Raw genomic sequence first — 27,825 nt, forward strand, 5'->3', positions numbered from 1 at the left:
GTGCCAGAGGAAAACAAAGAGACAAGAAATCCTGTTTCTTTTGACAGAGAAGTCAGTGCAGCGTTTCTGTGAGTGCTTATGGCTGTATTTACATAGACCTTTCTGATAAAGCTTACTTAGTTTTTACCTTTCCTTTTCCTTTTCTGATAAAGGTGAAAATAGTGTCACTGCCCATTTAAACCACTTTAGAGAATAGCAAAATGTTTAAAATAATAATAATAATAAAAAGAAACCCTAGACTGGCATTCTAGAGAAAACTCACTTTCCACCTTGCTAGTGGCTGTTAAATCATCCTAGAAGTCAGTTTATTTTACGTAAATATCATACACTTAATAGCCATTACAGTTTGTAAGTCAATTGTACTGAAGTGTATTATTGCACTAGCCCACAATGCAGCTTGTCATGTGATACAAATAATGTGTGGGTTTTATTAACCAGTAGGTAAAGGTACTGCTGTCTGTACAGCAGACATGAATATGTGGTACATTGTTGAGCCTATCCACACTTTATACCTGTAAGGGCTGTTCTTTAGGGCCCCTGCACATGGGGACCCATGGCATAAGCCTCTACTAGGCACTGTAATTAGAAACAATGTTACAAAAAATAGTTATAAAAAAGTTTGAGACAAATTCATAATTATATCATTCTGTAAAATATTGAATCCATCTAGTTAATTGTTATACTTTTAAAATGTTTTTTTTTTTTTTATAAAGAGTACTTAATTTCATGTGCTGCCACAGAAGGAAAAAGCCAGTCCATGTTATGGCAGATACTACTACATGATTTCTCCATTGGCAGGATGCTCTCTCTTTCATCTGCTGATAAAACTTCAAGTATCCCAGGATAAGAGGTCCTGTGCAGCTCCAGTGATTATAAAATGGTGAGCCACAAGTTAATGTATATCCTTATTGCCCAAAGTTCAAGAGCAAGGTGCCCAATCACAGCAGAAAGTATCATTTGCCGACTTTGGATTGCTTAATCTTCTTAATGTCAAGGCTGCTCAGTATCAGTGCTCCATTCTTAAACTTACCAACCTGACCTGCTGGGACAAAGCCTCCAGATGATGAGCCCTTTTTGGGCTTTCTGTATAGAGATAAAAAAATAGTGTGAAAAATAATGTTTCAGTTATTCAACATGAGACAAATGCCAACAATAAAAAGAAAGATGGAGGGACTCCTTGCTACCAGGAACCATTTGAAAAAAATCCAGAGTTTGCAGTTCAGAGGGAAGTAACAAGCCTGGCCTAATTTTCATATATAAGATGATGATGATACTATAAATATTTTTATTGGTCAATCTCCTTCCGATCTGCTCATCTGGGAATCTCAGCATAGTTTGGGACCTACAAAGGCCAGTCAGCTTAGGAATGCATGAATGCATGCCTTCCTAGTTTGATGGGATATTTAAACCTGCCTAATAGATATCTAGGTGATTTTTGGCCAAATATTGATGGGGCAGGCAGCTCAAGGCCCCATCCAGGGCAATTATCCAGGGGAATTATGTTACTGGCTAGTCTACTAAAAACAAACATATAACATTACCATATAGCATCCCAATGAGCAAGGTAAATGACATTATACTGGAAAAAAAAATCTGCCTTTAGAAACAAAAGGGACTTTTCTGCCATTGCAAAAGTTGTTCTATATTCGGAATATATAAAACATGATTTTAGAGCAGCACGTTTTAAGGGGCAGCATTGTAAGTAGGCAGGGAGCCATAGCAGAGACAGTGTGGGAAGAAGATTTGACAGGTATTTGACACCTGCCCAGTCCCCAGTGTGGCTCTGTGCTTTCTTTTTCTGGTGGTATGAGCACAGAAGGAGCAGGTACCAAGAAGGAAGTAAAGAAATCAACAGCTATATGTGGATAACACAGCAATCACCATTAATACTTACTTTCCTTCTTGTCTTTTCCTTTGCTTCTTTTTAACAGGATCCTTCTCCTTGAAATAAAAAAAGCAAATTGATTCTACATATGTAACATGTTATGACCTTTACAAGCCACACAGTTCTGATGCAAAGTTCACAGCACATGTTGACTGCATTAATATGGTGTATACAAAATCTTACCAAAAAGAGGTGCACTTTATTGATATGCATGTGCTTGTTAGTAAAGCAAGGGAATGAAAGACTGATCATTGTCTAAGATAACAAGAGTTATTCCAGCTGATTTTCTTAAAACCTCTTTTTTTAAAAAAAATCTATTTATTTATTATGTAACATAAGGAGAAAAGGAAAGGGGGAGAAGAACAAGACAACAAAGAAGGTGGTGCACATAGTATGGTAACAGCTGTCAACTTATGTCACAGTTCCATTACAGAAACAAAGATAAACTTATACTAGTAGCACAGATTGCAGAGCATTATTAGAGCTAACTATTTACAAGGTGTCTCCCAATACACCTGGGTTAGCATCGAGACAGGGTGTCCAATTTTTCCTGGGCAACCACGTGCCTCATAAGTGAGTCATATAGAAGGGAGGTAAGTGTTAATTAGGGTCAACCATTGTTTCAGAGTAGGAGAGGTAGTATCCATCTCTTAACTAATACAGTCATTGTGAACAAAATAGGAAGAAATACTAAAACTATTTTCAGTCTAAAAGCACTCATAAGAGCAGGGATTGTGAGCTTTATGCTGTTCTCTTATGGTGTCATTACAATTAGGGAATCAAGTGTGCTCTAAGTTCAATAAAGGGATTTTATACAAACCATTGTGCTCTCTTCTCGCTTGATTTTTTCTTTTTCTTTGAGCTTCTCTTGATACACTTTGTAATTCAGATATTCTTTTTTAGGTGGCTAAAAAGTAAAAAAAAAAAAAAAACCCTCAGATTTCCATTGTAATACAAATATTATTTACATAAAAATCTAGAACCAATTATACTACTTTTAAAAATGAGAGACTGAAATTTATACATTGGTTTGGTTGCTATCTCCATGAAATGGCTTGTGTCTTCTTACTAGAAGATGACAGTTCAGCATTAGGCAATGAATAATGTCACTAGGATCACTAGAAAAAAAATTGCTAACTCTACCATAATGTGCTCATTCAATGAAAGAAAATGAATGGAACAGAATGAAGCAGAGATTCATAAATCCATAATTACTGGATCCATCCAAACACTAAGAGGCCGATTTACTAAAGGGCGTTAACGCTTAACGCATAGTTTTATGCGTTAAAAAGTGTTCATTAATTAAGTAATGATTTATCAAAGTAATTTCGCGTTACTACTCATATTGCATGCGCAATAACCCCAATTATCGCAAATTGTTATTTCCATTGCATTGCGGTAATTATCTAATAGAAATAATACTAATGCATAATTCACAGACATATTTGAAGCATTAAAAGCATAAAATGTGGCGATAATTACTGTGAAACTTAACACCTCCCAGGAGTAGGCGTTACTAAACAACATTGCAGCTGGTGATTGTCTGTGGTGACAAGATGGAGTTTGAAGCACCGTATAGGTGTGCTTCTTACCTTACGAGATATAATAGGGTTTTGCTTGGAAGCATCTTAAATTTAATGTATTTATGTATTTATTTATTATGTATTTATATAATGTATAATGAATTTAATGTAACCGTTATATAATCCATAGTATAAAAGTCCTTATAATTATATCCGTAGTATAATTCTCCTAATTCTAGAGAAAAATTATCGGAGTTGCCATACAAAAGTCAGTTGTAAAATATGTAAATGGTATGGGGCTGAATACTGCCTCTATCCTGTAAATCACCAGTCTCCTCTAAATCAAAGACACATGGGCTCTCTGAATCTTGCTAACTGACACGAAGCTAACATGTATTCCATGGATTTTGCTGGACTGTTCTTGTTAAGGGGGAGGAATCAAACCCTTTACTCCAAAAAACTGATGCAAACTTACTTGAGTGGGTTTGTCTGAGTAATTTTGCAATTCACATACATTTTCCGAGGTTTCTAAGTATTAGCAATTTTATACTAAAAAGCCTGAAGACCGCCTTCACAGTTTAACTCATTCAAACAGGCAAAAATATATTTACTTTGGCACCCAGCATGATTGCCCTTTCTTGTTCAAATGTTCTTTGCTTTTCTTTCCTGTAGCCTGTAATCCCAAACTTGTGAATTTCCAGGCGTGCCTAAGAGAGAAAAAAAGAAAAATGTAAACCAAACTAATCTCATTCTTCTTTAACTAATAATAATTGTTCTTCCAACACTATACCTTCAAAGCAGAATTAGACTGGAATGAAAAGAATATTAAAATAGCACTGTCATGACATGCTACTGGGTCAAATGATACCAATAGAAGAGCAAATGAACTACTGAGGGGCCATTTCTTTCTTACATATAGCAATATAAATACTACTTTTCTAAAAGTAAAAAACTGCACCTCACTTTTCAAAGGGCTAGTAACACCAACATTTTCAATTAACAAAATCTGCCTGAATGCCTTTTTCAGCAGACAGCAGACCTAGAAAGCCCCATTTTGTAAGTGTAATTCAGGGTGAAGCAGCTGAAAAGTAAGTAGGAGTAACATGTACCTGTTATTATAGCAGTGTACAGATGAATTATGTATTATATAATGTTGATGTTACTGTTCCTTTAAAACCCATTAAAACTGAGATTTATGCCAACATACCTTCTCAAAATTAAATGATTGTCCTTTTTGTCCATTTTCTTCTTTTTCCTTGTCTATCAAGACTGTCTGAAAGAATATGTAAGTAGCTTTAGCATTTACAAAAATGATTTTTAATTAAGATGGTAAGAGATTTAAGAACATAAAAACTTCAGTACATAGCAAAAGCAATACAAGAATAAAACGTGTCAAAGACCAATTTAACTACAAGCTCCCGCTGACCCACTGATTTTGCTAATATAAATCCATTAGTTTCTTACAATTAAGACTCCTAGCAATTAGAACAATTATTTTTATGTTCATATATTTATTCGATTCTCAAGATAAATTAGTGCTTTAGTCATTTTCTGCAAACAGAATTCCAGATTGCATGGGATCCTGGTTACCTCAGAGCAGCTCTCTGGTTCAATTTGTGATTTTGCTTTCTTCCTGCTTCTGAATGTCACAACTTCAATGCTGTTCTCTGAACACTGATTACTATTTGCAACTGTGGATGAGGCCTCTGTGGACTTAGTCCTGTTACACATTTCTTCTTTTAATGAATCGAAGAACAGGGTAACATTTCTTTTCCTGTGGCTGGAGCATGTATTGGGAATAGCAACATTTAATTCAAAATCCTCTTTTTCACTCTTATTCGATATTGGTGCTGCTGGACTCTGCTGGATTTCAGGTACACTTTGAGTTTTTTTCTTCTTGTGTGGCACGGTATCATCACCTGAGAGTTGGTATCAAAAGTAAATTATAGTAATGGTTAAATACCAATATAAATTGTTTAAAAGCAGAAAATGAATGGTAATATAAAATAAATACTGAACAGCATCACTATGGATTAATAGAGCTTCTCACTGTTACACTGGCAGTTTATATATTGGGGACATGGTTATATTCTTCTTATTTATGGTCACTTGTTTGGCAACAGCAAATGAGGGCTTCTATATTAATAAGGATAAAATCTTTACCACAAATTCCTAAACTTCCTTCCTCAACTTAAACAGAGATCCTAGTGGTTGTAGATATTGGTGCTATAAAATATAAACAGAGAAGATCTCTAATTTACTACATTTCCATTTCCATTATTAATTTTTCATTTACTGTGTTAGATTTCCATTTTCTTTAGGTTGGGGTTTGCATTCCCTTTACTTGACACACAAATATTACTGTTTATATTTAATAAGTAAATGCCTACCCATATGTCAATGAAATAATAACCATAATATACAAGTACACATAGAGTGGCCACTTTTATAATGCTCACCAAAATCGTACAGCGCACTAAGCACATCATCTAGCTGACTCGTCATTGAGAGATCTCGTTCTGCCATATTAGAGCGCTTTAAGTCATGTACTTAATTCAAAATCGTTTCAGATGAGAAGAAAGCGTATGTCAGCAACACGTGAGAACCAGTTCATGAAACAACCAGGGAATGCCACTAACCAAACGTGGCTTCCGTAGAACCGCAAACACAGAAAGTTTGACCATGTGAAGCTTCCGTAAGCCCATGCGCGAATGCCATTGTTTAAGACAAGCGCGAAGTGCAAAACTAAAGGGAAAGCGCATTTCGGCTTCCGTAGTAAGAAGAAGTCTGTCGCGCCTGCTCGGCTTCCGTAGTACAGAAGAAGACTGTAGCGTCTGCTCGGCTTCCGTAGCTGTCAAAGTGGACTTGGAGATGTCACTTGTGCCGTTCCCCCGCCTCTTCCTGTGCATGTTAACTTGTTAAACAGCGGACTTACAACTCTTGCCTGAGACTTCAAATGAAATCAGACTTTCTCTTGTGACAGAGAGCGACGGCTCCGTGTGAAGTGATGGCTGCTTCTATGGGGAGCGTCTACTCGGTAAGTTTGCATAGAACACGTGTAACACTTCTAATGAGCTGTATGAGCTCTCCAATGGCTTGTAATATGGGGGGTTCGGCAGTTAAAGTGAGGAGCCCCTGCACAAAAGCTTTATTCCATGGTCTGTATTTAAAGGGGTATAGGAAGGCGGCAGAATTCTAAGTTAATTTTATTTTATTTTTGCGGTTTTTGAATTACTTACTATTTTTAATTTGACAAAATGCAATGGAATTCTGGTGGCTAGGTGAAGATTACCGTAGCAACCAGGGAGTAGTCTTGACTCAAAATGAAAGATGAGCAAAATAAAATACAAATAGCAATACATTTGAAGCAAGGCAGCATTTTCAGCTGCAGTCTGCAAAGAACCAGCATGAGAATGTAAAAGCCTTACAAAATAAATAATGAAGACAAATTAAAAGATAGTATAGGGACATTACAAAATGTAAATATGAACTTCCCTCTATGAATAACATTTCAGTTATTTAACAATAATTGTAACAGTTATGTAAAACATGAGCATATATTTGTCTGCCTATAGACCTACTCATTGCCAGACACAGTCCCATATCCTGGTAATGTCCTTATTACCAATGTCACTGATTTTATCAATGGGTTTACACAGTGTCTGTTCTCACTCTATAATCAATTGATGTTACTAACAACACAGTTACATTATTAGAACAATGGATATTAAGCTAGATATGGTTAAGATTGTATATGGTAGATAGGACACATAATGCTCATCTTATGTGCTTGACCAAGTGACAAAATGTTTTAGAAATGATTTTCAGATGCTGGTAAATTGGGCATATTATGTGTATTTGCTTTTTAATGGGTAAAAGCTTTGAGACAGTAGTTCTGAGTTGCTTAAAAACATTACTGATTAAATAAAAATTTGACGGTCCAATGTGCCCCAGGTGTCAACAAGCGTTTCTTATTATAAGGGGTTACCATAGTATTTTAGTTGATATCCATGCATTCAATGTCATGCTTATACTGTACAGGGAAGCAGTTGCCTCTGGTGGTCATATTGGCATGAAACAACAGTAGAACACATATCTTACATTTTTCAAGGAACCAGTAAAAAATGGTGTAAAATCCAGGGAAATGCATTATGTATTGGTGGGACCAAAAAAAAAAAATGTAAAAACTATATATGAAATATAATATATTAATTTTTATTGAAATAATGCAATGATTGGAGTCAGGTGGGGAATTGTGATTTATCATAAGTCATATTTTTTCAAGACTCCACAGTCTTTTGATATAGATTGTTCAAGACAATAAAATGTTATGTAATAGTAATGTTGTAATACTGTTTTAGCTTGATGAGATGATCTGATAGGAAAGGCCTTTCACCTGTGGGCAAAGTTTGAAAAGCAAAGTTTGAAAATCAGTATTGTCTGTTATCATAGACAATATAATATTCAGTTGAGTGTTCTGCAACAACTTGTTAATATTTTCATTATTTAAGAATGTCATTACAAATATTTGATCTTAGAAATAAACTCAAGCAAAAAATTGCACATTCTGCAAAGGAAAATCTAGTAAACGCTGATAATGAACATTTTACTGGAAATCTGTGGCAAGTTTATATTTGACTATGTTAATTAACATATAACAACAATATATAACATTTTTTACAGTACTATTATAAGATTTTTTGTATATAACATTTTTATTATGTTTTCCTTTGCTAATATCATGAAATGTATTGTGAGCGCCCTCTGCTGTTCATGTAGAGTTCATGCTGCATTCAGTACTAGACCCTTTCAGAGAAAGGAGTTATATTTACCCTGTTTGTCCCTTTTATGTATGTTTAGGGTACTAATACAAGGGCAGCACTTCCTCATACATATTTGCTCAGAAAATCACCCCTTAGGAACAAGTCATTTGAGAGATTACAAGCAGAGCCTTGTGTGAATACAAGAGACATTTATTCTTTTATTTTAATTAGGGATGTGCTGAATATTAGTATTATTTGCAAGAATTCAGCCAAACCAAATTGTAAGCCTTGAATGTCAAGTGACATTCATGTTGGACAGTTAAACACAACAATAATGTATTCTGCACAATATGTATCATTTTTGGATCCAGATGAATATATTGAGTAATTTAGACCACCTCACCCCCCAAAGAGGAGATATCACTGCTTATGCAAACTGTGCTGAGCCAAAACCAGGGAGAGGGACAAGTGTAAGGATCCTATCCAATAGCAGTGAGTTATAATGTTTTCCAGTGCACAGAACTATATCTTATAATTTGCATCACTGCAGAATGACAGGCCATGATTTGTTTTTAACATTTAAAGCTGGTTTCTATTCATCTCTGTTTCCAATCAGTTAACCTGTTAAGGGCATTTTTTTTTTTAAAAACTGACGAAGGGTGGAATATGGTGGGAGTTGAGCACTGCACAGAAAAATGTGCAAAACATAACTGGCAAAAACTATGTAACATGTAATATATACACAGCAGAAGGAGTTCAGGAGCAAGAAGAGAGAAGTGTTTGAAGATATACTTGAGGAACGTCGGCAGTCAAGTGACCTCAGATATGCTATGAAATGCTACACACCGGTGATTTACAGGAACTTGACTCCCTGTACCCCAAGTGGCCTAAAGACTAGTGTTTTACAATCCTTGGAGCTGCAATATGTCATCAGACAGGTAAGGTTTCTAAAAGGAAAGCCTTTTTAGTGGCTAATGGCAATTGATCGATAATTATTCTGTATCTAAACCAACATCATAAGGTTGTACCATACCGTGATAATTTAAAGTATAGTACCCAACATGACTTGTATAAATAGCTAAAAACTTTTATTTAGTTCCCAACGTTTTGGTCACCACTTGTGGCCTTTCTCATGGGAAAACAAACACTGAAATACATGTTGGCTACAGCTGGGCTGTAACCATCTGTCCCCCCTAGGTACACATTTCAGACAGACATAGCTACACATTACAGATAAAGGGCCATTATGCAGTCAATACACTGCGCCTTAAAAAAAAAAGTCTTCTGAGCTGTATACATCCCACCTCCATTCATCAGGCTGCTGTTCAACTAGAACACTCAGCAGCTCTTAGCAAGAAAAACATGTTTAAATAACACATAATAGGGGTGTACATTCCTTCTTTAAATTTCAGCAACTGATATAAATCTATTTGACAAGCTGGAAATAATAAAAATGTCAAAATAGCACTATATGAGTTATATAAAGATGGCTGGGCAGCCACTATTTTATATATATTTGTTGGTTAAAAAATGTTTATAATGAGAGATGTATTGGGATAGTTTAGAAGCAGGATGGGCAAACAGGAAGAGAGGTGCCAATGAATGGGAAATACGCATGCAATAAATCTCCCTTCTCCTGCTAGAATAAATAGAGGAGCTCAGATTGGTATTTGATGGATTCCCTTAGTGCAGCAGGTAGATATACACACACACTCTTATTCACACAAACAAGCAGATTAGCCTCTTTCCCCAAACTACAGCAGAGCCATAGTCTAACACAACATCGCTATCACATCATGTGACCAGACTGAGGCTCAGAAAACGTAACAAGCAGGAGCCTGCAGTGTTATCAGGGGAGACTGGCACAGAATCATTACTAAAATCTTAAACACCCTTATGGGAACCTGGGGCACTAGTTGTTGCCCTGTTTGAGGGGAAACTTGGGGGGGGGGGGGGTAAGGGCACCTTCATGTGATCACCTATGGACCCATACAACATTACTAGAAAAGCAGGGCATACAAAATAGTGAGCCTGCACAGGGCGTAGAAGAATTTCTGAGCCCTGTTTGTTCTTTTTTTTTTGCATTAAAGAAAGCTGTGTGCTTTATGTATTTGTGCTTTCATTGCACTGAACTAATAATTATTTAATAAATCCCTTTTCTTTAATTCTGTAATGGCGATGTATAAACATCACCAAAAAACACCATCAACAAATATTTTGACAACATGTTGCTTTTTTTCTGTTTGACAAATCTCTGCCTTATGTAGATTTTAGCTGCCATTTAGGGGCTGATTTACTAATCCACAAATCCGAATGGGAAAAATTCGGATTGGAAAACGAACATTTTGTGATTTTTTTCGTATTTTTTGCGATTTTTTTTTGTCGCCGTTACGACTTTTTTGTAAATTGTCGCGACTTTTTCGTGACCATTACGACTTGCGCAAATTGTCGTGACTTTTTCGTAGCCGTTACGATTTGCTCGTATGTTGTTGCGACTTTTTCGCATTGAGCGCTCGTAAACGGCGGGCAAACCTTTCAGACTTTGCGTGATTTTGGAAGCCTCCCATAGGACTCAGTGGCACTCTGCAGCTCCAACCTGGCCCAAGGAAAGTCACGATACTGAAGCTTGAATGAATCCGAAACTTTCGTATTCGGCGCGACGGCTACGAAAAAGTCGCGACAATTTGCGCAAATCGTAATGGCTACGAAAAAGTTGCTACAATTTACGAAAGAGTCGTAACACATGTAAGAAACAATTACTGCAACATTAAGTTTGGCATTTTGTTTCATAGGACAATTTTACCATATTACATATAAATTGTGGTTATACATCTACTGTTTTAGACACCGATTAGTTGCATCTTTCTCCATCCCCCCCTGGAAATAAGACCTGTCACCCTATTGTGTTTGTCAGCATAATAAACTTTACTTACACTATATATCTTATATATATTATATTCTATTTTATTTAAATATTGCTGTCTTTTGGAATCCAGAGCAAGCTGGAAGACACCATTTTGTGGGCATTGTTATTAAGGCAAGCTTTTCATCATCCCAAAATCTGATGTAGGTGTCAGAATGGAGAACCTCATGCCCATGCACAGGCTACACAGTTATAGACAAGGAGAAAATAGAGGGAATTTAAGGAGTGCAGTGACATCTAGAAAGTGCTGAATGGAAATTAAAAGGCAGGGCAGGACAGGCATTATATGATCAACATCTGAGATTTCTAAATACCTTTCCAACAGCTATGGATGTTTCAATAAAATAATCATTGTGGGTTTCATGTTTCACTGGAAACAGCTTTTTATGTTAGGGCAGCAGGTCCCTTTTAATGCAAATAAGGTATTGGTGTTTTCTTCCTTTTCTAAAGATATCATCAGAGTCTGGGGAGTCATGTGAAAGCATTCAGGAACAGGCAGCTGAGATTCTGGATGAAATGGGTCACAATTTAAGGATGGGAGCCATCCGATTGTTTGCTATGAGCTTAAGTAAAATCTTCAAGCGGCTCTTCCAGAAAGTGTGTGTCAATGAGGAAGGCATACAGAGGGTAAGTCACATTGGGCCTCTATAGTGGCATCTATAGTGAAAACATTTTGTATGCCAGCTAGAAATATTTTATCTTTTGGTATGTAGTGTGTTTACCCTTCATATACAGCACCACATGATGTTGCCTTCCGCTTCTACATTTTTCCAGCTTTCAAATGGGGGTCAGTGACCCCGAGAGCCAAAAACAATTGCTCTGTGTACTTACAAATTTTGTTGTTACATTTTATTACTTATCTTACTATTTAGCCCCTCTCCTATTCATATTCCTGTCTTTCATTTAACCCTCTGCCTGGTTGCTAAGGTAAGCTGGACCCTAGTAACCAGATAGCTACTGAAATTCCAAACTGGACAGCTTCTAAACAAAAAGTTAAGTAATTCGAAAACCATAAAAAATGAAAACCAATTGCAAATTGCCTCTGAATGTCAATGTCTACATCATATTAAAAGTTAATTTAAAGGTGAACTACACCTTTAACCCCTGATTAGGCTGATTGTTGGGTGGCCAATAGGCTATATATTAAAAGTTTGTTATTGGCTTTTCCTTTGGCCTGTGGCGATATTCCCCTTCATCATTGTTGCATATCATTGTTTTTGAGTTAAGAGTCTTATGGGGCTATCTAACAAAACACACCAAGGGGGTAATGTAATGTAATAGTCTAGGGCTAATGTCACACCCTTATGTTTTCCCATAAGCCAGAAGCAGACCCTGAAGCATTACTGGTAGGAATTTACTTTGACCGCTAGCTCTGCCAACTCTTTCCCACTGGCAAGCAGGTATAAGGGATCATAAATCAGAGTTTGACGTTAGTTTACTTTAGAGCCACATCTTTTTGCTAGGAAAAAGTGACAAATATATAATGGTTTTTATTGTATAGGAGTTTGGGTGGACCAGTGTATGACTGACTAAAATGGTTCAGGATTATCAGGTTTATCTTATACTATTAGCTTTCTTGCTAAGGAGCTTATTGAAAGGACTTAAAGCTCTACAAAGTGACAGTACAATTATTTTTTAAATAATGCTTTCCAGAAATGATGCATAATTTTCTAACGCTCGGACTTTAACATAACTAACCTAATATAACTAGTGTAACTATATATAGTTGTTTTGTAAATGTGTTTCTTTAATAACCTGGGTAAACTGTGTCTTTTCCATTTCCGTTTTGGAGATATGAATATGCTGGCCTCCTAGAATATTGGAGAATACTATAGCCCCTGAATCTGCATAGCTCCTTGTGTTTCTTTTATTCTGCATACCAGTATGCATATTTTCTATCCCCACTGATGCTAGTCTTTGTCCTATACTAATTATGAACTCTCAATGTAAGCCTAGAATAAGGATGCTAGATTATTTCTGCCTTTTAGCTTTGATTTGCTTTATTCCTTGCCAGAAAAAATAGTTAACAGAGCAATTTTCAAGGCATACCTGTCGCATCTGTCCACAATTCTACATCTTTACTTTGAGCCATTAAGTATTAATCCCAAACAGGATATTTAATGACAACTCAGGGTGCATTTTTTATGTTTCTTGTGTGGCATTGTATGCTGTCAGATTTTGAGGTATTCCATCTCCAGTTATAATTCTGCTTCTCACTCAGCTGACTCAAGCCATTCAAGAACATCCAGTTGTGCTGCTTCCCAGTCACCGAAGCTACATTGACTTTCTGATGATGTCTTATGTTCTGTACTCGTATGACCTAGCACTTCCTGTCATCGCTGCAGGAATGGGCAAGTATTTAGTTCTTGATCTGTTTTAACAGTATAAATCAATACAAATCCTAGACTCCAACACTTTACATGGGAACGAGGTAAGGGAGTGGTAGGATCACACTTTGAGCCTAAGGGGGTGGAAAAATGTTTCCTACAGCACAGGCAGGCTATCATTCAGTCTGTGGAATCAAGTATGTCTGTGTGCATTACTCTTTAATGAAAGGATTGATCTCTTTCTGTATGTGACAGACTTCATGGGCATGAAAATTGTAGGTGAGTTGCTGCGCATGTCTGGTGCCTTCTATATGAGAAGATCGTTCCGGGGGAACCAGCTATATTGGGCAGTCTTTGCGGAATATGTGAAGACTTTAATACGGGTAAGTAGACTATGTATTTAAAGCCTTGATTAACATTTAGTGATGTACCAAATTCATCATTCATCAACTGATGCATCAACTGAATCAGTTACCAAAAGCAAATATAAAACATAATTTGCATATTGTCAATAAACTGAAAACATTTTTTGTCTGCTTTGAAGTCCCATGAGTTCTACAGTTTGGATTTGAATTGGCTGTGGATTTGGCTAAACCTAAATTCTGCAAATAGTGCTTAGATTTAGCAGACTTCCTATTAAAAACCTAACAAATATTGCCCTATGAAGAGTACAACAACAACCCTATTGCTAAAGCTATTGCACTTTTTATAGTCGCAGAACACTTGTGACACAAGTGACATGACAAGAGTCATGCGTGACTTTTAGCTTAGGATTTCCTTCCTGATGCCAAATTGAATTTCCCACTGCAAGGTTTGTGTAAATTAATACAATTTTTCCGTGGGGAAAATGCTGAAATGGCAAAACCATAATGAGTTCTGGTGAACATACATATATACATACATACATACATACATACATACATACATACATTGATTGATTTGGTGAGTGGCTGAGCTACATAGGCTTTGATTAATGTCCATTGTTCTGCTGTGTAATAAGACTACTGTAAGCCTACAATGCTTATTGCATATATTGTATCTAGGTTGCAGATACAGTGGATAATTTTTTACACTTATTCCATATAGATTGTAAGCTATACAGGACAGGGACCTCTATCCCCTTGTCTCTTTGATTCTTAACTTATTGCAACTGTACCTTGTATTTATTGTTATACTTCGTATTTATCTATAATTATTAAATTGTATTAATCTATTGTTCTACTGTACAGCGCTGCGCACATATGTTGCCCTTTATAAATAAAGTTATACATACATATACATCCCCCTTGCATGCAGCTTGCATCAGTTAAAAATAGTTTTATTTCTGCCACCCTGTCTTATTTAACAAACATTTATTTTAAATTCACTATTCAATATATCTTTATTCCACTGTAAGAACATTTAATAACATTTAACAGAATCTCCAATTAGCTGTGTTTGTCTGCTTCACTCTTTAATGAGAAACCTACCTTTACAGAATGGATATGCTCCAGTGGAATTCTTTGTTGAAGGTCAGAGGAGCAGAACATGCAAAACATTAAGTCCAAAGTTTGGTACGTACTGTATTATTTTCTCAAAGGCATGTTAAATAATCAATCCATCGCACACTGGACATTAAATCAAAAGTTGAAATAACCAATAAAATACACCTTTCAAAAAAAAATCAAAAGTTGAAAAGCTTTAAAGAAATTCTGCCAGAGTAGCATTTTGTTCAGGACTAAAGTGTTTGGGTTTTTCTTCACCCTTAAATTGAGTACACATCTAGAGATTTTTTTACTCAGCATTCAGGGTATAGGCACATTTTGCCATCTGCTTGTGTATTTTATTCTAACTAGAATATACCCCAGCTATACTTGGCAGAGCCATTTCTTTGAACCATCCCCAACTTAGCATACTTTTAGTTGATTGCAGAGTTTGGGCAACACCTACAGATTTTGCAGTACCTAATAATGTCCTTAACATTTTTGCTAATGTTACACATGAACTTGTCAGTGCAACTTTTCCATGCAAAATTCTTGGTAACCAAAAGGTAGACATTGCCTGTTTGCAAGCTGATTGTATAAAGCAATGTATATACAAACATCTGAAACTATAATGTAATTCTAATTCTGTCTTCCTTACTTATGTTTGTTCAGATTTGAGCTAAAAATTTCCCCTTAAAGGTGGCCGTACACGTAGTGATTTTCGATCTTTCGTGCGAAAAGATTGTTCCAACCCTCCACAGACATTCAGGGCTCAATCGTCCGATATGGAGGTAGAAACAATAGGAATTCTACCTCCCTTTGCCAATTCAGCCCTGAAAGTAGATTTTGCTCAGGTGCTATTGAACCTGGCCAGTCGGCGAGTCATTTAAAAAAAAAAAACAAACCAATATTTTTATTAATATAGTACAAATATGCTTTTTAATAGTATGCTTAATTAGATATAATCCATTTCTTTCTTTAGGTCTGTTAAATATTGCCATGGAGCCATTTTTCAAAGGTGAAGTGTTTGACACATACATCGTTCCAATCAGTATTAATTATGAAAGAGTCCTAGAAGAATCTCTCTATGCATATGAACTGCTTGGCGTGCCAAAACCTAAAGAATCTACATCAGTAAGGCTTACATTTCTTTGCACATTGCCTCTGTATTAAAATCGCAACAGGCATAGAGGCCTTATTTTTTTATTCTGTTTGCAGGGTTTGATAAAAGCAAGAAGAATTCTTAATGAAAACTTTGGAAGCATCCACATTTACTTTGGACAGCCTATATCATTGCGATCTCTAGCTTCTGGGATAATAAACCGCACCCAATATAATTTAAAGCCCAGGTAACTATGCAACATGATTTATGCATCTGTACACAAAGCTTACATACTTATTATTCACTTGCTAAAAGTGCAGCCCAATGTGATCTGCCAGACTGTTAATCAGTTTGTTCAGTATTTCCCTAGTTCAGTGCTGTCCAACATGCGGCCCGCGACCCCCCTCTGTGTGGCCCCCCACCTGTCTGGCTGCTTTGATGGCTTACTCTTGTGTAAGCTTTAAATGGTATCAGTACTGTGATTAACTGCCCCCCCTGCATGGTTCTCACCTCAGATTCAGGCTGTAATCCCCCTGTATTGTTTGAATATGTAATCCCCTGTGTTGTTCACACCTTTTAATATCTGCATTGTTCACCCCCTGCAGTGTTCACACCTCAGGCTCAGGCTGTAATCACCCATATTGTTCCCCTGTTCACACCTCAGGAGCAGTAGAAACCCACAAATAATCCCTGCATGCTACAAAAAGAACATATACTGAGGTGGTACTGCAATTAAAAAGTTTTTTAATATATAGTTATTGTGCAGACTGTAGGAGCAGTGCCAGCATTGTGTCACTGTAGGCTGCCTGTGTGTGCCATACACACAGGCAGCATAGGGCAAGCATAGTATGGCACACACAGGAAGGGTAGGGAAGGCAGAGTATGGCACACACAGGCAGAGTAGGGCAGGCAGAGTATGGCACACACAGGCCAAGTTTGGCACAAACCAGCCAAGAATGGCACACACAGTGAAAGTATGGCACGCAGGCAGGGTAGGGCAGGCAGAGTATGACACACACAGGCAGGGTAGGGAAGGCAGAGTATGGCACACACAGGCAGGGTAGGGAAGGCAGAGTATGGCACACACAGGCAGGGTAGGGAAGGCAGAGTATGGCACACACAGGCAGGGTAGGGCAGGCAGAGTATGGCACACAGGCAGGGAAGGGCAGGCAGAGTATGGCAGGTTTTTGCTGTACTACAACCATTAATATGGGTATGGTCATGTGATAACATGGGTGTGGTTTCAAGTGGGTGCGGTTTCAAAAAGGGGAGTGGTCAAAACTGGCTTCCATTATCGGCCCTCCACCACGTAGGTCGGAAAAATTCCGGCCCTCGGTACCACAGAAGTTGGACAGCACTGCCCTAGTTGATCCCACTTGCGTGCATTGTCTTCTGGGAGAAGACTACCTTAAAGAAGTGGTTCACCTTTAAGTAAACTTTTGGTATGTCATAGAATATCTCATTCCTAGCAACATTGAAATTCTTTTTCATAATTTTTTTTTTTTTTTTTAATTATTTGCCTTCCTCTTCTGACACTTTCCAGCTTTCAAATGGGGGTGACTGACCCCAGCAGATAAGATCTGTTGCTCTGTGAGGCTACAATTTAATTGTTACTGTTAATTTTTATTACTAATCTTTGTATGCAGACCCTTTTTATTCACATTCCCAACTCTTGTTCAAGCTACTGCCTGCTTGCTGGATAAATTGTACCCTAGCAACCAGATAGCTGCTTAAATACCAAACTGGAGAGTGGCTGCACAAAAAGCTAAATAACTGAAAAACAATAAAAATTAAAAACCAGTAGCAAATTGTTTCAGAATATCAATGTCTATGTCACACTAAAAGTTCATTTAAAGGTGAACTACCCCTTTAGCATACCTAACCTTTCACTATTTTACTCTCTGCATTTTACTCTTTGCTGAGGACTTTGCACCTCAGGGGCCCCCACACCACCTCAGGGTCCCTCGCCCCACATGGGACCCCCCCTCCCTGTGCTTACCTTCTTTGTGGCCGAGGTCAGGGGGGAGTGTACAAGGTTTCAGGCGGGGAGCAAGTTTGGGATGGCGGGGCCCACCTGCTTTTTAGTCAGTGTCCCGACAGTCTAGTCCGACCCTGGGACTGCCCCCTGTGGAGGTGAGGGTGGGGGATGGAACATTGCTATGGGACTCAGGTTCAAGGCCAGTTAGTATGAGGTTTACAGAGAATGTCTGTTGCTCTTTTAGATACTCTAGAAGCAAGAAGGTCAAATAGGTATAGGTATTTTTGGGGTAAGCATGTATTTGCTCTACTATACTGTTATTATAATTATATCTGTAACCCTTTTATGAGCTAAGGCATCACCCATTTGTTAGTTTGTTTAGCCATTATCAGTGGCATTTATATAAGCTTGGGTTACATCTTTGCTAACCATATTCTGTCTTCTAATTATAAGCTACTTTCTAGTATTTGTTTAAATCTTTATATATTCCTTTTGTCTAATGAATATAGTCTTGCATTTTAGTACCTGCACCTCTTTGGTACAATTGACACTGGATGTTGAGGGTGGAATTGTCTGATATGATAGTAGAAACAATTCTACCCCTATCTGACTATTCAGTATGCTTTTGCTTGAGTGCTTCAACAGCGCCCAATCAAAATCTTTTGTCCTGCTCCATCAACGAGATGACTGATATCCAAGTCGTTTGCGGTATCTGTTGTCTCGTCGATCCACCATACACGCACCAAATATTGTATAAAACCTTGTTTTATACGATAATATCGGTTCGTGTATGGCCAGCAAGGCCAACAGACTTGAAGAATATTAATAGGGCTTCATAGAGTTCACATTCCTATAGTGCAGGGTTTTTTAAACTATGGGGCTTCCCCACCAGGGGGCCAAGAATGGAGGTGAGGGGCCCAGCCTCAGATTTGTGAAATTAAGGTAACATGTCTATTGGCTGTCCTAGATACTCTGAGAAGACCCAAATTGAATTGGGTCTTGGTTTGAAAGTAGTTGGTTTGAAATATAGGATTAGCACTTATTTCCTGCATATTTTTGTAACTATTGCTAAAAGTAGCAACATGCGAGTGTTTTCATATATTTTTAACTTTGTTATAACCAAGGGGAGGCCAAAACCTAATGTTGGACCTCAAATATGGACTTAATACTAAAAGGATTAAAAACCCCTTCTTTACTCACTGCATTTATTTAGTTCTATTTTAATATTTTGTTTGGAACCTGTGAAGTACAGTCAAGGGCACAATAAAAAAAACAACAAAAAAAAACAAAAACATATATTTGGTGGGCAAAAAAATCATATGTTAACCTGTGTTTCAGACACCTTCCCCAGCGACCACCTGAAGATGTGCAATCGTTTGTTCGTGATGTGGCTTATCAAGTAGAACTTAACCAAATTGCAAATATGGTTCTTAGTCCTGGAGTCTTGGTAGCAACCATTTTGCTACAGAATTTACCAGGAATGGATTTTAATGTCTTAGTGGAAAAGACCCTTTGGCTGAAAGATTTAATAGAGGCCTTTGGAGGGTTCCTGGAATGGCCTGGTACGTATGCCATTTTTATATTTCAGTATTGTATATGTATCTCAGTATTACGCTTGGCAAATTATTTGCAGAGTGAAGACTACATTTACAGCATCAATTGGGGTAAGTGTTGGAATAATTTACAGTTTATTCTTTGGCTGCCTTTGAGGAATTTAGCTTGTTGAGCCGAGGACCTGAATTTCATCTCATTGCACCTGCTGCTGCTGACCTGTTATGGAGAAGCCTGGCAATTAAAATTCCTGTGTTCACAGATAGGCACATTCATTATGTTAATGGGATACATGCTGATTATAGTGGAATATTCTGCTGGTAGATGGGATTACTCTGGAATGTGTAATTCACTGTCCTGAAGTGATCCGTTTCTACCCTCCGAAGCATCTGCTACAGACTGACAGTTTTCCATCCAAATGAAGATGCAGTTAACATGGGGGTTATCAGAGGGGAAAAAAGCAGGATGGGGGTTTTTTTTTTTTTTTGCTAAGACTCTTCAGATAAAGGTAAGTAATTTGTGTCCTAAATCTGGTTGTGGAAAATGGTTTTATGCAGTTCTTGAGTGCTATTCTTATATCTACTGGGAGCTGCTATCCTGCTACCTTCCCATTTTTCTGGTATGAAAAGAGGAGGGCCTAAACAAAAAGATATCTAATACAAACTAACAATAGCAATACAATTGTAGCCTCACAGAGGAATAGTTGTTGGCAGCTTGGGTCAGTAACTCGAATTTGAAAGCTAGAAAGAGTGAGAAGAGGAAAGCAAATAATTAAAAAAAAAAAAAAAACTACAAAAAAATGAAGATCAGATGAAAACTTGCTAAGCATAGGCTATTCTATAACATACTAAAAGTTAACCCGAAGATGAACCACCCCTTTAATGCTGTGATTAGATATCAGAATGTATATATAGATAAATATATAAGATAATAGCAGGGAAACTGAAAGAAATTAAGAATCTATTTAATACAAAGAAAAATAAAATATTATTCTGTGTTCAAAAAAAGTGGCTTTTCTTACATTCATGATGGTTTCTTCTTCTTGTGTCTTCCAGATAATTTGTCTGCCAGCAGAGTGGTTCGGTCCAGCATTGATCTTCATTCAAACATTTTCACTCTTGTTGATGGGCATGTGACTTTGCTTGAGCACAAGCACACAGGTTTACTGACAGAGGAAATAGTCTTTGAACAAGCAGTGTCTCTACTCATGTGTGCCTTCTATAGGAACCAAATGATTAATGTGTGTGTCCGCCCTGCACTGGTTGTTCTAGCTTGTGAAATGGTTCAGAGTTCCATAAAAGGTAATATTTATATGTCTAAAAACAGCAACTGAGAGTTGTATCACTTTGGCTTCTGATCTAGGTGTTTTGGTAGAAAATTAAGTCCTTATCTTGCACATTGAACCAAATATGTTTTCCTGTACTAAATAGCTGCCCCTTAACATATGAAGAAGTGAAAAGGTGCTTCATCTCTCAAACTAAAAAATATATATTTTATTTAATTTCAGAAGAAATTTTCAGATCCTTTAGCTTCTTACGGAGTGTTTTTTCTAAGGAGTTCATCTTCTTTCCTGGCTCTGAAGACAAGGTAATAAAGTATATACTTTATATTCAATACAGGAGTTCAATGTAACCCATGCTTTAATATGAGTTTCAGTTTGATGTAATTCCGAAAGTTTCTCTTTTTAATGGGGTGTATAAGTTAGGCTTAGAACTCAGCATGAGCAGTTTTATGGTTCTCCCAGTTACTAAATAGGAAAACACCTAATTAAATATTTTGCTTTGCATTGACTGAATCCTGAATAATTTTCAAATAATTGGCTGAATATCAAATATTTACTGACATTAAATATAGGACACTAGAAGGCCTAGTTAATTTTTATGCCAAAGGTCAAGGCAGGGCTAGAATTAAATCAATGGCCAGGCAAGGGTCAGAACCAGGCAGTCAATAGGACAGGCAAAGGCAATTGCAAAAAAATAATTTGGTGTGTATTTTCTGCAGCAGAACAGAAACAAGCTTAGTTAAATTTCAAGAAAGGAAAGTGGGTTTAAAAAAAGGGGGATTTGGTAAATCCTTTTGGATTTTATGGGAAGCCAAACAGGCACTTAATGAACAGGCACTCAGACCCTGCAGTTTAACTTTATGCTGAGAAGGACCTGGCTGTGCACTCTCAGAGGATGAAGCCTGTTAGGGCCCAGTGCTGTCTGGTATTGAAATCTATCCATATATATATCTGTGCTTTTCAGAATTTAGATAATGTGACTAAAATGTCTTTGTCCAGTGTATTTTATTTACATATAAGCAAAGAGCTTCCATTTATCTGATTATATAATGATTTTGGCAAGCCTGGATGTTGCAAATAATTCAAGTATTCTGCCAAATTTAAGAACTGGTGCATCCCTATAAAAGTTCCCAGTCGTCTCTCGGAAAAGTATTTATTTTTTCTTTCTGAACAATCTCAACAGGCAGTAAAACTGTTGAACAAAACCCTGCTCAGATTAGGGTGAATTAATAATGCCCAGGTGAAGGCAAGATTGTTCAGCACACCATCGGTGCATATTTAAATGCCACCCTACCCTTCCAAGTGTAATAAATCTCCATTTCATAATCACTGTTGAAAAGCAAAGGCTTGTTAGATTATTGTAATGTTGTTAATCATACTATTTTCTTTTTAATTTTCTCTAACAGGATTTTGATGAAGGTTGCTTTATGTTGACCAAATGTGACATAATTCACACAACGCCAAGTGAAATTATGATTACTGACAAAGGAACTATTGCTGCTTTCTTTCTATCAAAAATGTTCCAGCCATTTCTGGAAGGTTATAAGGTAGCTTTAATGTATTCTGATTTCCCTGTTAATATTATTATTTAAAATACACTCAATGATGACATAACACATAAATTGAGGTTTGAAATCAGTAGAGGTATATATAGGGGGTCTAACTGCATAAAGCATATAAAAGCACCAGATCTAGATGTAGTACTAGATCTTGGTAACCCCAAAAGATGTTGCTAGAAGTCCTATAGTGTTTTGGAATCCAGGGATGTTTTTTTCATCAATATAATTTGCTATGTGTGTCTTATTATATAACTAAAATTTTAAAATGTATTTTTTTCTTTTTAGTTAGCCTATACATATCTTGTGGGAGAAGTTACTAATGCTTTTACAGAAAAGCAATACATATCTGGAGTGAGGAGTTTTATTTCTCGTCTAATTGTGTCTGGTAAGTACTTTATTTCTACCATATAATTCATGGGTCAATCGATCTATTATTTATATAACCTAATACCAATGCCTTGCACGTTAAAACATCACCAGATTTACTGGTCAAAGTCATTAATGAAAAAAATTTATTTTTTAAAATGGTCCATACCGCAATCAGGCACAAGAGGTAAGCAACTAACATCATGTCGGAGCTTTTTAACACTGACTTATTATGCTGGTCATATGTGGTTGTTTTTGAGAAGCAAGCTGTCATTGACCTATTAAGTTGCAAAGCTTAGCACAAGTTACACCACCATGTGAACAAATATACTATGATGACTCTTATTTTAAATCTCCACTGTTTGTGGAATCATACCACTTATATACTGTACCTGCTAAAATAAATATATAGGTGTGGCCATAACATTTTTTTGCAACAAGGTTAAATAGCTTGTTTAGAACACTGGAGCAAGATGCACCTAGCCTCTCTGATACTGATATATCCTCGTTGAGAATGTAGAGACCACTCTACATTTGGTGCAAAAATCTGAACCTTTTTGGTGCTGCATTTTGTGTGGTCAGCAGCACAATATTGTATTGTTGGCACTTTAGCTTCTGAACCTAGTAAATGTGCCCTTAGGGCTCACTCATACTTGCATTTACTTCAGCTGGTTTAAACTAGCACTGATATGGTCATTAAAATAGCAATATTTGCTATTTGAAGTATTAACTTTAAGTATCTCTGGCACTCTGATACTTCCTGTTTCCCTCTTTCTAAATGGTGTTCTCATATTTCTAACAGTTAATACCAGTTGCAAGATCTTAAATAGCCATTGTGAATTTACAGTGTTTTCCTTATATTCTGTTTTCTAGGAACCAGCAAATGCTATGAAGCTTTATCTTCTGATATGCAAAAAAATATACTGTCCTCTTTTGTACAGCTTGGGGTTCTAAAGAGAATGAAATCGTGAGTACATACAAATTTTTGTCTTGATAAGAAAGATAATGATGGTGCTTAAAGGAGAATGAAAGTATTACTATTCAATAGTACTACTATTGTTAAGTAAAAACGCTATATTTCTGACTTGCCTAATGAAAGATTTACAGAGTTACACTTACTGCATGCTGCATACTCGTTTCTGTGAATGGTGCCGCCATCTTTGAAAAGGTTTGCCCACTTCCTTTCCTTCACCGTCTATACTGAGCATGTGCAGCATTCCCTCCCCCCTGAGCCTAGGTAGCACAGAAGAAATGAACGGATCAGTTGCGGACACACGTTGCTATGGCAATGGCAACTCCGCTTTTCATTGGCTGGGGGCTTTTAGGGGGCGTTACTAAGGGAGCGTGCATAGACACAGCAGGGAAGGGAAAGCACATTATACACATGCGCACAAGAGCAAAATACAAGGCACTAGGGTTGCTTCACTAAAGTGCGTTAAAACGAGTGCTATTTATAGCATGCGTTAAAAATGTTATCGCGTCTTATTTTTCGTGACTTAAAGCAAGATTCACTAAATGGATTCTTGCGTTAATTTAGACGCAATGCTGTTTGTGTTATTTAACTCGCAAAGACCATTTTTGTGGGGTATTTGACGCAGCGCGCACAAATTGTCGCCACGTGCAAAGAAACTCACGCCATATTAGCCATACACGCCATTACTTTCGGAAAACTACTGTTCTGAAAATGCCCATTTCCCTGCAAACTGGAGGCTGCATCACTCTAGGGCCAACACAGACTTGAATAAATCCCACTGCAAAGTCCATATTGTGTTGCCAAAAGCTCATGAACTGTACTTTTCTAGAATTACCGCCTGCTTCAAGTAGGTGTTAATTTTCGCACAGACTAATGCGATATTTTGCACGTTTAACACTTCATATGTATTTGTGAATCATGCGTTAATATTATTTCTATTCGCTAATTAACGCAATGCGGTAAAATGAACACATTCGGTTGTTTGCTATTTAACGCACGCGATATGCGACTTTTAACACATGCGGTAATACTTTAGAGAATTGTTCGTTTTTTTTCGCATCAAATTTAACGCAAAAAAGCATGCAATACCGCTTTATCGACCTTTAGTGAATCAACCCTACTGCGACTTAAGGCTGCTGCTGGCAGCCCACAGGAAGGGGGGGAGAGATCCTGTGACGTCACAGGAGTGTTCAGAGTGCTGTAGGCTGCCAGTGCCATATCAGACACAAGACAGCAGGGATCTGGAAATCAAGCTATATAGTGAGTACTTTACACCAATGCCTCTAGACTAAGGGGCTGATTTACTAATCCACGAATGGATTGAAAGCGTCCGAATGCGTTTTTTTCGTAATGATCGGTATTTTGCGACTTTTTCGTAGCTGTCGCGAAAAAATCAGAAAGGTTTGCCCGCCGTTTACTAGCGCTCAATACCAAAAAGTTGGGACAATTCGCGCAAGTCGTAACGGCTATGAAAAAGTTGCGACAATTCGTGCAAGTCGTAACGGATACGAAAAATTGTACCCCTATTTATGTTTAGGCCTTGTAAAGTGCTGCATATGCTTATGGTTCTATATACAATACAACCATAGCAGATAGTACTTCGGCTGTTTGGTGTTTAAAATGCATATATAACTAGTATGCTCTCATTTGCAGGGTCAGCGAGGCAACCTTCTGTTTAGAAAAGAAAATGGTAAAGGAAACAGCAGAAAAGCTTGGTAAGATGGTAAAAGAGTAGTTACCATAGGGATGGCTTTTGGACTGGTTACACCATTTTATATCCTATATACACAGTACATTGCACTTGTATAAATGAGAATGATCACTCAACATCTGTAGCAAATTGCCCTGGTGCTTGTGTACAGCACAGCACTCAGTCTGGGCTTGATTTCTTTTTTTTTTCTCCTATTCTCTGTCTCTCTATTTCAGTCTTCAAAAGGGATTTTGTTGAGAGATCCCTAAAATGGATGGGAAAACCTGATATCCAGAAAGTTTTCACTTGTGAAGGCCATCTGCCATAAATTCCATTTTAAGCAAATCATTTTTTCCAATGATTTCCTATTTTCTCTGTACCTTGTACTTGAGGGTACTTAGCTGCATGTATATGTGCATGTGTGAGTATATTGTACAGTCCAACAACATCCTGCTCAGCAGCTCTTAGTATCATAAATGTAAGTGTCTAAACACTAAATTAATGTAATTAATACTCAGAGCATTTTAAACACTTTTATAATTTACATCAATTATTTTTCTCTTTTTTTATTATTTCTAAGATATTAGATATTTTAGACAATGCTAAGGTAATGAATTTTGTAACAGCTCCACCTGCTGGTCATTTTAGCAACCAAGAAAAAAGGATGTAATGTTGCTCTGCTTACACAATTACATCACAACACTTATATAGTGTCCAACATTCATATCTAGAATATCTTTTCACTTTTACAGGACTGCAAATGTTTACAGAGAAGCTTCCATCAGCACGGCTTTGAGCATTATGAAAGGGTTATGGCCAACAATCTATTCCCAGTTGTTGTTGTTGACTAAAAATCTTAAAGGAAGATGAACAAACCAATGAATTCATTTACAAAAATACTGTTTATGGAACTCTATGTAAAATAACAGAAGATCAAACTTTACTACAAGGTTTACTGGGGTTGTGCCAACTTACTGCCAATAGAAAGCAGGGGACTGCTGAAGTGAAGAACAAAGAACTCTAAAACCTTCTAACAAATACATTAATGCCATGCAGTAACACTACAGTAATGCATACAAATTTATGAGCCACTAATCCTCTTAGGTTAAGGAGAAGCTACATTGTGGCATTTTCAGTTCAGGTTTTAATTATATACACAGGAAACACTGTCAGTTCTACCAGTGTGTGCACTGCTAAGTCCTCCCTACTGGGACTCGCTCCTTTCTAAAGCCATCTTTGTAACCCTTAAAGAATCCCAGTATGTCGATACATACATTTACTCTGCCTTAAAAAGCTACAAATTGAGGGGAAAAGCTACAGAAGACATATTTGTAAGAGGGAACTTTGTTGAAAAGGCACTGGAATTACTGCAAAAAAGGACATTATAAACCAAAGATAATTAAATATCATAACAAATTGTCTTGGTTGCCTTTGATTGGAGGTGACATAATTCTGTTTTTTTTTTTTTGGTTTTTTTTGCAGCTAAAAATGGCGTTATTTTTATTAACCCCTGTTGAAAACAAAGCATTTAGAAGGCGCCTCGGCCTATTCAGGTTGACCAGTGTCCAATATTGCCTCTTCCTCTGGTTTTTACAGAGATCTGCCACTCTCTCATTTCTGAGACGATGCAGGCAACAGCTTAGCTAAACAGAGGCTCAGAGTGGCAGTATTTACTGGTTACTCTACTGAATTTTTTGGAATAAGTTCAGACTGATAGCAAATCTCAGCTGCACTGAGCACTCACATGGCACCTTGTACAGAAATGGGCTGCAGGAGTCAGACTTACTAGCCATTACTACTACTGCATGTAAAGTGTCTGAGAACCAATGTAAAGATGATAGACCTGTGTTTCTGTGCTTTACAGGGATAGAGCAGCTCTGGGACTCCCATTGGTTTCAGCAGGCTTTTCAAGGCCTGGAATTGTTTAATGTGTTCCCTGATTAAGAAGATGTATGTTTTATTTTTTTACTAACAAGGGCACTTTGAGGTTAAACATGTGTGAAGTGCATTACTTGCCACTCTCTGTATTCTCATTGCTTTACATTAAAAGGTGCAAGCACAAGTTGATGTTCAGTTACATAAAAACAACATGCAGAAGGGAAAATATTAAATGTTACAATTATTAATAGAAATGTTACCATTAACTGTTTTGCTGAGTGTTCACTAGATTTTTATGTGTTGATAAAGTTCTTTGTGACCCTTTTGTTCAGTCCCTTATTTCTAGAAAGAAAAGTCATTCCTATTTAACCTGTCTAGCCTTACTGTCTCAGGGCATGGTGGCTGTGCCTCGGATGCTTTCCTGTGTGCTTTCTCAAGTCTAGATGCATTGGTACCCACTCTAGAGTTGCCTTACTCTGGGGTTGCCCTTACCTCAAAGCTACCATGGACATGTAAGATGCATCAATGCAGTTGGAGTTGTGTCAGCCTGTCATTGACAGGG

At 37.3% G+C, this 27,825-nt stretch overlaps 2 protein-coding genes across 3 annotated transcripts; one reads left to right on the top strand and one right to left on the bottom strand.

Annotated features, from left to right (window-relative positions):
• Positions 1 to 277: 277 nt before the first annotated feature.
• c1orf131 (chromosome 1 open reading frame 131) lies at positions 278 to 6,148 on the bottom strand. The gene is made up of 7 exons (XM_002931490.4): positions 5,868 to 6,148; positions 4,999 to 5,327; positions 4,616 to 4,681; positions 4,020 to 4,115; positions 2,706 to 2,792; positions 1,895 to 1,941; positions 278 to 1,083 (listed from the first exon to the last, which is right to left on the bottom strand). Exons 1-7 carry the CDS (start codon positions 5,932 to 5,934, stop codon positions 954 to 956), a joined length of 822 nt encoding a protein of 273 aa, XP_002931536.1. The 5' UTR covers positions 5,935 to 6,148; the 3' UTR covers positions 278 to 953.
• Positions 6,149 to 6,168: 20 nt separating this feature from the next.
• Positions 6,169 to 27,589, top strand: gnpat (glyceronephosphate O-acyltransferase). Of its 2 annotated transcripts, none has more exons than XM_012963113.3 (16): positions 6,169 to 6,445; positions 8,921 to 9,109; positions 11,545 to 11,721; positions 13,316 to 13,445; positions 13,677 to 13,804; positions 14,899 to 14,974; positions 15,867 to 16,018; positions 16,103 to 16,233; positions 19,303 to 19,526; positions 20,571 to 20,816; positions 21,023 to 21,102; positions 22,204 to 22,344; positions 22,642 to 22,741; positions 23,596 to 23,689; positions 25,349 to 25,410; positions 26,138 to 27,589. In XM_012963113.3, exons 1-16 carry the CDS (start codon positions 6,416 to 6,418, stop codon positions 26,179 to 26,181), a joined length of 2,004 nt encoding a protein of 667 aa, XP_012818567.1. In that variant the 5' UTR covers positions 6,169 to 6,415; the 3' UTR covers positions 26,182 to 27,589.
• Positions 27,590 to 27,825: the final 236 nt, after the last annotated feature.

This window comes from Xenopus tropicalis, chromosome 5 (assembly GCF_000004195.4).
Source record: "Xenopus tropicalis strain Nigerian chromosome 5, UCB_Xtro_10.0, whole genome shotgun sequence".
Classification (NCBI taxonomy): Eukaryota; Metazoa; Chordata; class Amphibia; order Anura; family Pipidae; genus Xenopus; species Xenopus tropicalis.

What these genes read in the sequence shown, in the direction of transcription:
- c1orf131 (XM_002931490.4), bottom strand. Translation starts at nt 5,934, where the DNA reads ATGGCAGAACGAGATCTCTCAATGACGAGTCAGCTAGATGATGTGCTT. An exon ending in AATCATTTAATTTTGAGAAG is followed by an intron (nt 4,116 to 4,615) that starts GTATGTTGGCAT and finishes TTTCTCTCTTAG; the next exon opens with GCACGCCTGGAAATTCACAA. An exon ending in CAATCATGCTGGGTGCCAAA is followed by an intron (nt 2,793 to 4,019) that starts GTAAATATATTT and finishes TTTACTTTTTAG; the next exon opens with CCACCTAAAAAAGAATATCT.
- gnpat (XM_012963113.3), top strand. Translation starts at nt 6,416, where the DNA reads ATGGCTGCTTCTATGGGGAGCGTCTACTCG. An exon ending in TGCAATATGTCATCAGACAG is followed by an intron (nt 9,110 to 11,544) that starts GTAAGGTTTCTA and finishes CCTTTTCTAAAG; the next exon opens with ATATCATCAGAGTCTGGGGA. An exon ending in AACATTAAGTCCAAAGTTTG is followed by an intron (nt 14,975 to 15,866) that starts GTACGTACTGTA and finishes TTCTTTCTTTAG; the next exon opens with GTCTGTTAAATATTGCCATG.